Source organism: Hippopotamus amphibius, chromosome 6, assembly GCF_030028045.1.
Source record: "Hippopotamus amphibius kiboko isolate mHipAmp2 chromosome 6, mHipAmp2.hap2, whole genome shotgun sequence".
NCBI lineage: Eukaryota > Metazoa > Chordata > Mammalia > Artiodactyla > Hippopotamidae > Hippopotamus > Hippopotamus amphibius.
In genome coordinates this window covers 125,578,159-125,587,486 of record NC_080191.1, presented here as the reverse complement: position 1 = coordinate 125,587,486, position 9,328 = coordinate 125,578,159, and the positions used below count along the sequence as shown (strand labels likewise).

The 9,328-nt window shown below is 44.2% G+C and overlaps 1 protein-coding gene across 1 annotated transcript in view; it reads left to right on the top strand.

The window, feature by feature from the left end:
- Positions 1–4,865: 4,865 nt before the first annotated feature.
- The window catches only part of PLOD2 (procollagen-lysine,2-oxoglutarate 5-dioxygenase 2), a 102,956-nt gene continuing 98,493 nt past the window's right edge, over positions 4,866–9,328 (top strand). Inside the window, exon 1 of the mRNA XM_057740002.1 lies at positions 4,866–5,325. Coding sequence (XP_057595985.1) covers positions 5,214–5,325 — 112 coding nt within the window. The 5' untranslated portion in view covers positions 4,866–5,213. The remainder of the gene's footprint in view (positions 5,326–9,328) is intronic.

The window sequence follows — 9,328 nt, the reverse complement described above, 5'->3', positions numbered from 1 at the left end:
GTTAAAAATCAATGACCTTTTCTCAGGCTTCCTCTTCCCATTTCCCAAGTTTCTTTTCTGTAGATGTTTTCCTGTTTGTCTGACTTTATCAGTTTCCTTTGCTGACTCCTCTCCTCCTCCACCCGCTATGGGTCTGTCTTCTCTGAGTTTCAGCTCTTGGTTGTCTGGTTGCTTTTCCTTCTCATCTGTTGCATTTAACTCCTCCCTCCCTCTCCACCCCCAGGTCTATTATATGTGATCCCAAGGCTTTACTTTTCATTCATTCAACAAATATTCATTGAATAAATATTCTTGACTTTTTTTCCTCTTACACCCACATTCAAACCATTAAGTTTTATTGGCCTCAACAGTCAAAAATCTATTTTGAAACTGACGTGTTTTTACTGTTACCAACCAAGCTGAAAAAAGTATCATCTCCTGGACCACTGCATTGGACTCCAAATTAGCCTCCAGACTTTACAGTTCACTTTCCCACCCATTTCCCTTAGTTTAGTCTCACTCAGCATCTGCGATCCTTTTCAAAACCTACATCGAATCATGTCACTGCTCTTCCTGCAACCATCCAAGTGGTGCTCTCTCTATCTTTTCCAATTGTCGTAAGAACGATAAGCATGAAATCTACGCTCTTAACAGATTTTTAAGTGTAAGGTAGAATAATGTTATCTACAGAGACAATGCTGTACAGCAGATCTTTGGAACTTATCTTGCAAAACTGAAATTTCACCCCGTTAATTAGTAGTTCTATTTCCCCCTTCCCCCTAGCCCCACCATTCTATTCTTTGCTTCTATGAATTTGACTATTTTAGATATAAGTGGAATCAGGCAGTGTTTGGCTATCTGTGACTGGCTTGTTTTACTTCACCTAATGTCCTCAAGGCTAAAGTTGATACCAGGCTCTACACTATCACACTGTTTGTTTATCTGTCTACATTTCCTGTCCCTTGTTTGTTACCACTCAGGCTTCATCTCCTAGTAATCTTACAGTCACTGAACTCCTGCTCAACGCCCTCTTGCCCCCTTCCAATACTTCAGACATGTTCTGGCCCCAGGGTCTTCACACTTCCTGTTTATCTTCCCTGACACAGTTCCCCCATACAGCACGACCAGCTCTCTCCCTCACCACTTCTAGGTCTTTGCTCAAGCATCATCTTCTCAGAGAGGCCTTCCCAGTACTCCCCTCTTCAAAGTATCAGTATACCCTCTCTTTCTTGGTACTTCTTAGTTACCTTTCTTTCTTTATTTTCTCTCTACGACTTATCACCATTGTGTGTTTATTACCTCTTTCTTTACATAAGAGTAAAAGCTACATAAGGGAGGGACTTTGTATTTTCACTGATATATGTGTCATATCAGCATCTAGAACAGTGCCTAGACATAATAGGCACACAGTGGGTGTGTTTTGAGTGAACAGTGAATGAATGAATACAGGCTACTATGTGCCAATATTGAGTATAACGATGAAGAAAAATTCGATCCTGCCTTCAATAAATAAACTGTCTGGTAAAAGACTGTCAAAAATAAGAGAAGTTTGTTTAAAGAGTTAGAAAGCATGGAGCAGGGATACCTAACACAGCCTGAGATAGGATGAAGCACTCAAGTTGGGCTTCCTGTAGGAGGTGGCACCTGAGCCTGATAGAAGATGGCCCAATGAAAAGAAGAGGAGAGGTTTGGAGAAGAGATTTTTGGTTTTGGGTTTTTTTGTTTGTTTGTTTTATTTTGTTTGTTTGGTTTGGTTTTTTTTCTCTTGAGAACATTTACCTTTAATTCTTTTTTTTAAATTAATTTTTATTGGAGTATAGTTGATTTACAATGTTATATTAGTTTCTGCTATACAGAAAAGTGAATCAGTTGTACATATACGTATATCCACTCTTTTTTTAGATTTTTTTTTTCTCATATAGGTCATTACAGAGTATTGAGTAGAGTTTCCTATGCAGTACAGTAGGTCCTTATTAGTCATCTACTTTAGAAGAACTTTTTAAATAGAGGGATAACATGAACAAAGGCATGGTGGCTGAGAAAATGCTGCTACTGCTTCTCTCATTTCTTCTCAAATCTCCTTACCATTTCTGAGTATGCCAACCTCACTTCTCATGGACAAGACCTGCATCATTCCTGGGGAACCGCTATGCCTGTGAGCATAGCAGGCTGAGAATACCTGAGAATGAATGAGTGCCCCCAGCCCTTGATCAATGACTGATGAGTGTTGGGGTATACATATTCCCAGTCTCTGGCCCCTTGGCTAGGATATTTCTGTGGGGTGTACTTTATATCAATTCAGTGCGATCGCGGTACCTCCTGCGGTAGATTGAATAATGCACCTATTACTGGCTAATTCCCTTTCCTGTGTCACTTTACCCTCAACTACTCCTTCTCCTTGAAACTCCCAACAAACTGCTGGTCCTTGAAACTTGGCTCAGGATTGGCCTCTGGAAGAACTGAGATGAATACAGGGATTATTTCCCAAACTCTAGAGAATAGAAATAACACTCTTTGGTCTGCTTTGGAAGAGGTGATCAGGTTTGCTAGCAAAGGAATTTGAATTCTAGGTTAAGAGATTTTGGTTTGCTTCCAAATTTCTTCTGAAATCTTTGAGTTTGGGGATAAAATAATCAAAGGATATCTGAGTATGATGACTCTAGCTGTGGAAGCTAGGGGCAGGGAGGGTCCACAGGGAGGGCGATCAGTTAGGAAACAGTTCAAACAGCACAGTTAGGAGTGCATTAGTGAGGTGGCAGTGAGAATGGAAAGGAACACAGGAGAGAAAATGTGAGGGGAAAAAATGACAGGATTTAGAGTCTAGCTCTGTGTTGTGGGGAGGGAGGTGGTGGGAGGGGAGAAGTAGAAAATGTCTGAGGCTCTGTGAGTTAAAGAGCAGCAGTATCATTAACAGAGATGAGGAAGCCATGAGTGGGATCTGGATTTCATGAGTTAAAGACATCTGGAGTTTGTGCCAGTGGAATGTCCAAGTAGAAATGTCCAGCAGACAGCTGGAAATATAAGAAGGCAGGAAGGATTCGGTTTCAGAATTGGGGCTTTTTCAGACAGCGATAAATATGTCTGGCTATTTTGAAAAGCCCAAAGAAACACTTACTTATACAAGTCTTATAGTCCTGCCCTTGTGACTCTCAATAGAGAAGACGAATTTTATAGTAACCTGAAATTATTGGTGGACTTTGCAGTTGAAACACACACACCCTTGTGATGTGGAGAGGCTGTGAGTATGCATGGGGGGCAAGAGGGGGATTGGGAGGGCAGAAAGCTAGGTTCTAACCATGCAAGTTCTTGAAGATACTGGACAACCAGGGAAGTGAGAAGTCAAGTTCAAGGACTTTAGCAGAATTCAGGTGCAGTAGACTGGTTTGGAATTCTGAAGACTGAGATTTGGCGGAAAGACCAGCCATTCCCAGCAGAGTCCTCAGATTTAGAAGCATGATGCTGTTTGTTTTCTGCCCAGTTTTAGGGGGCGGCACTGGCCAGACAGCGAAGGATATTATTAAGGAATCCCTTCCTTAGCCTTTTCTTCTTCAGGCTAAACAAACCTTATTCTATTCCCACATGTCATACTTTCCACTTCTTTAATTATTTGTTACTCTTCTGCGAACTTTCTCCAATTTCCCTCTTAAAATACTGAGACCAAACCTTACAAACACAGTAACAACTTGACTTAGGTCTGTGCACAGGAAATGATTCTTTTTCTAAAATATTACACCCAGGCAACATTTCTTTGCAGGTTTTCCACCTGTTTTTAAGCGATCTTTTAGTACTCATCTAGATACGTGCTAATTTCAGACAAAATGGGATCATAATGGAACATCTTTTCCAATAATTTTCTGTGTAACTTCAAAGGTTCAGAGTTGGAAAGGGTATTGGCTCAAATCAGTACCTACCGCCCCCCCTCACCACCACCCCGCACCCGGCTCTGCTCCCCGCGCATTTTAGGAAGATAGAGGTAGACGGTTATAGAGTATTGCCAGACTAACAGTCTGGTTCTTTTTCTCCCATAGGCTAGTTCATGTCATGAAATATATGAGGCAGATTGCCAGGCTTTTGCTTTAATTTGTGCTTTTGCCCCTGCTCATCCCGACAGATTAAACACTGGGCTAGCGAAAATGTGAAGAGAAATAATCCATTAAAAGAACTTTGCTTAGACACGAGTCAAAACTGGAAGCAGGGGAGGACGCGCCAGGGAGCTGAGCGATCGCTCTGACAGCATCTCTGGGAGTAATTTTCCATGTGGACTGAAGGAAGATCTTGTAAGGCACAGCCCCAGGTTACACATGCTGGGCTCTGATGCCGCAGGATTTACAAGCCATTACTGGAGAGTGTCTACGGCTCTCCTGGCACGGGCAGAGGAGGAAGAAATGTTCAATGGACAATGAAAACTTTCGGTTTACGGAGTAAAATAAAAACAGGGCCTTCCTTTTACAGGGTTTGGAAACTTGCCCCTGAGTTAACCGGGGTGTGGGGGGTGTGTGTGTGTGTGTGTGTGTGTGTGTGTGTACATTTCCATCGTTCACCGCCTGGCGAGGTCCCATTCAGCCAAGATTACTGTGGCTTTGCAGTCGCTTCTGCCCCGAGGGTAGGATCCAAATCCAGAGGAGCGCAGATTCGCACCCCGGGAGGCTACCGGGGAGCTCCCGGCGCTCGGGAAGCGGAGAGGAGGGAGCGGGGAGCGCCGCCCGCCGGCCAGACTCCCGGCGTCTCCTCCCCCCGTGCCAGGCCCACTCCCAAACTTAACCATACGCTTCCCGGTTCCAGCCAGGAGCCCTGCGTGAGCCTCCACACGTAGCCGCAGACGGCTCCTTAAATAGGTCGGAGTCGGGCACACCATCCCAGACGTGGGGCTGGGGCAGGCGAGCACGGGCGGGCGAGCCGAGGCAACCGCGCCGTGCACGCAGCGGCGCGGCGGGTCAGCCGGCGGCCAATAGCCGGGGCGCGGCCCGCCCCGTCGCCTCCCCCTCGGGGAGCCTATAAGTCGCCCGCGGCGCCTGGGGCGCCCGCCGCTCTGCGCCTCCCAGGCCGCCCGGTTCCCGCCGCCCAACGCGCCGCTCGAGCTGCCGGCCGCGGGTCCCCGGCGCGAGCTCCGCCCGCCAGCGCCCGCCCGCAGTCGTCGGCCCGGGGCCGACCGGGGGTCCCCGCTCTCGCGAGAAGTGGGCCGCTGCAGGGCGGCAGGGGTGCCGGAGCCCGCGCGGGCCCTCGAGGGGCCGAAGATGGGGTGGTGCGCGGTGAAGCCGCAGCCGCTGCTACTGCTGGCGCTCGTCCTTCAGCCCTGGGATCTCTGCCTGGGTGCAGACTCGGAGAAGCCCTCCAGCATCCCCACAGGTGAGCCCTCCCGCGGGCCGCCCTGTCCCGCGAAGCTCGGCCGGATGGGCAGTTCATTCATCCACCCGGCCCTTCGCGTGGGGTCTGCCGGGTGAGTAGCTGGAGGGGGGCCCGTCCCTCCCAGGCCCGCAGCGGTGATTTGGTGGGAGCCTGTCCTTCCCTAGGACCCCCGAGGTGAGCGGGGTGGGCTGTCCATCCTCCCCAGGACCGCCCAGGTCTTCCCCAGAACTGCGCTCAGGCGGTGCTGGTCCCCGGGGGAGTGTGGGAGCAAATGCCCGTGGGCTCTTGGAGTTCTCAGTAACCTGAGAGCGCACGAAGTTTTTCTTCAGCACAAGTTGGGGTTTCCCTTTGGTCTTGCAGGTCAGTGGGCACCAACACCTTTCCTGCAACTTTCCTTTTGGCATGGTTTATCCGTATTGGACGAAGCAGTACTCCCTCTTTGACCTAAACACGGGGCTCAGTGTACTTTCTGATTGATGGTGACACATTCCTTCCAGCGCCCCAGGAAGCAGCCGGTAACACCAACCTCCTGCCAAAAACAACGCTCAAAACTTTGGTTGTTTTCAGTAAGGCGGCTTGGCTACCCAATACCTCCAGGCGGCAGCTTTCCTCCTTGGGGATTTGGAGGGGAAGCTGTCCACAGCTTCTCCTCTTAGCCACCCTTTCCCTAAGCCTGGTGCCCGTCCTTGTTTTCAGAAGCAGCGAATAGTCTAGTCAAGTTCATGTAAAATAAAACTTTTTACATTTAGCAGTTTTAAAGAGTCTCACCACATGTTTGCAGCCATTTTCTGCACATGGGATATCCTTGGAGTTTTGCACTTTTGTGCTCTAACTCTATGCTCTCTGAAATTAGATCTTGCATTTAAATGTCCTTCTGCTGTACTCCTTTTGTTTAAAAATTAAAATCATTTTGTCATTGGGGGGGGTAAGTAAATAGGGCACTTTTCTGCTTGAACTTTACTTAAGCACAAGGACAGAAATTTCTGTTTTAGGTTTACATTCAGAAGTTGACATTTGTTGTAGAACTCAGTCAATCCATGTAAGCAATACTTTTGTCTTCATCTGTAAGTGTTTCAGAAAACTTCAGTGGACTAAGTTGCCCATCTTTCTACATTCCTGCCAAACAGCACTTGCTTTGTTAGCTTGAAAAACTTCAGCATTCAGATAGACTTTTGTCAGTTACAGGATACTTTTCTTTCTCTCAGTTATATGTGATGGCTTCACAATGTTTCTCAACCCTTTGTGGTTCCTTTAAATTTGAACTGAATTTTTTCCATTACTTTAAAATTATCTTTTAGTGTAATGTCTATAAAATAGACAAGAAAATACCTTCAGTAAACTTGGAAAAGGAGACATTAAAAAAAAAAAAATCCCAGAAAAATGACTTTCTTTGTTGAAACACCCGAGGAAACTTACTGGGAAATAAAATAACCTCTAAGGGCTTTGCCACTTTTAGAGGGACCTCTTCAGCCTTTGCATATTTGATTTCACTTCATTGTCAATACCCCTTACTTTTTATAGAAGGCATCTCTTTCTGGCTGTGTTTAGGTTTACATTCCAAATCATCTTCCTTTCCTAATCTGACTTTTAAGTTTCATGGAGCTGGACAGTACAGTTTTAATGGATTGTAACATCAGAGAAGGGAATTTCAGATATGCATGCTTTTCTCAGAAAATGACCACATAAAACCCAATGCTGAAATCTGAGGACTGGTTTTGGTGGGTGGGCACGGGGAATTCAGATATCATTAAATGCAGAAAAATATTGATTTGTCATAGATGGAGCCAGCAGTAGCCAGTTTGATTATGAGCCGTGTATAGGTAGATGTGATAAGCTAATAATTATGGATGGTACAGGGCTAGATAACATGGAGAGAATCGTGGATTATGTTCCATTTTCTCGCTAAAATATTATAACTGAAAATTGCTAAACTGGAACCTTTTTTTATCTGTGTAAATATCAAGCAAACTTTAGAACTCTAAGATGTCTAGCTTACTTAATAAGAGGTCTTTAAGAAGAGTGCTATCATCTCTAACCCCCTATTGTTGTCACCATGTCCCACGAGCCATGAAGACATAGATTAGACCAGGGTTTTGTGGCCATATTTACATTTCGAGACAGATAATTATTTATTGTGGGAGACTATTGAGTGCATCTTACAATGTTTAGCAGTATCCTTGGCCCCTACCCACTAGATGCCAGGAGCGCCCTCCTCCAGGTGTGAAAATGAAATAGTCTCAAAGTGCAAAATGGCCGTATATCTCCTGAAGGACAAAATTGTTGAGGGTTGGAAATCACTGGATTAGACAAATCCATGTGTATTTGAGGCAATGTGGCATTTATAGTGTTACTATTTTTTGGAAACAAATATTTATAGTGATTTTCCATTTTTCCACTGTAGTAGGGAATGTGGTGTTTGAATCACATTACATTAATCAATTTTTGGAATATAGTTTTTCCTAGCTTTGATGCTATGTGTTAACCAGAGTTGAGAACACTGCTTTTTGTTCTCTTTACTGCGTACTGCGTTCATTCCTTTTTGATTGCTACTTTATTTTCAGCATGGAAAGATTCTAAACAAGAATGTGGTTAAGAACAGTTATTTTCTTCCAGAATCATTTATAGGAATTTTGCTTTAAAATTTTGTCTCCATGGGAGCTTTCGAGGCAAAACCCTCCTAACGAGTGTCAACAAATCAAGTTCATACCCTGATTTATGTTTCCTACACTTTTTTGCCTTCTCAGTGAGAGAAGATGTATTCCTGCCAAGCATTTGTAACCAGGTCTCCAGACCTGGATCAACATTTTGTGTATTTTCTAAGGTAGCTTGTCTATTCCAAGATCTAAATTGGGCAGAAACCAAGTTTTGGGCAAAAATGGAGGAAATGGTTTCAGATGTTTCTGTCAAGACCAGTATTTTTCAACCATGTTCATTTATAAACTCTTTAATTTACCCTGGCACATTCAAGAAGGAAAGGAAAGGTTTGTCCCTATCTCCTGATGCAAACTGGCAATTTACGGGGTGGAGAGGAAAAGACCAAGGTCCTGGAGAAACCTCGAGAAGAAGAGAAGGGAGGCTTGTCCTCTGTGTACTTTCTGTGTGCTGGGCTCCAGCCACACAGAACGACCAGTCTCTGTCCTTCATTCATATAAAAATAGACATACAAAACAATTCTAGAGTATCTGAGGACCAGAAATGAAAATTGAGATACCCTTTTCTACCCATCATATTGACTAAAGCATTTTAAAAATAAACTCTGATCATACCAACTCTTGTGAGGGTGAGAAGTCTCAGGAAGCACCTTTGGAGAACAATTTAGTAATGTCTAATGAAATTGAGAATCCATGTATCCTGCAATCCTAGATACACATGTACAGGTCTCAAATTTCTATGTCTGTCTGTTTTCCTTGAAATTATATTCTTTGTTTAAATCTAGCTCCTAAGAAATTCTTCCCTGTACTACCTTTTGTCTGGGTCTCTTTCTAACTTTTTAATGCATTTGGTTTATACACATCATATCTGCTTTGTGTGATAGATGTTTATGTTGAATAAATTACAAATTTTTTGGAGTAAAAGATTAAGTCTTATTCATTGTAGTGCTCCTCACACTACCTTCCCTGTCCTTGTAACACAAAGAAGATTCTCAGTTTATGTTTGTTGAGTTTCTGGCCACCACGGAGAATTATGAAAAGTGGCACACAGTCAATGAGATTGTTAGCTGCTCCTTTTCCTAGAGTTTTAACTAAATTCACTGAGCTTCCTTTTTCTACCCAGGGACCCATGCACTACCACAATCAAGGAACTTAGCCACAAAACATCAAGCAAGGCCTTGTTTCTGAACAAATTGTTGGCAACTCTTCTCCACAAGTTATGTTTTCTGGTCTACCTACCTTTATATAAAAATCACACCTTCAGAAATACTTTCAGGAGGTTGGATACAATGATCCTTTTTTTATAGATGGTGAAATGGACATTTGGATAGCGTATCACTTGTAGAGGATCA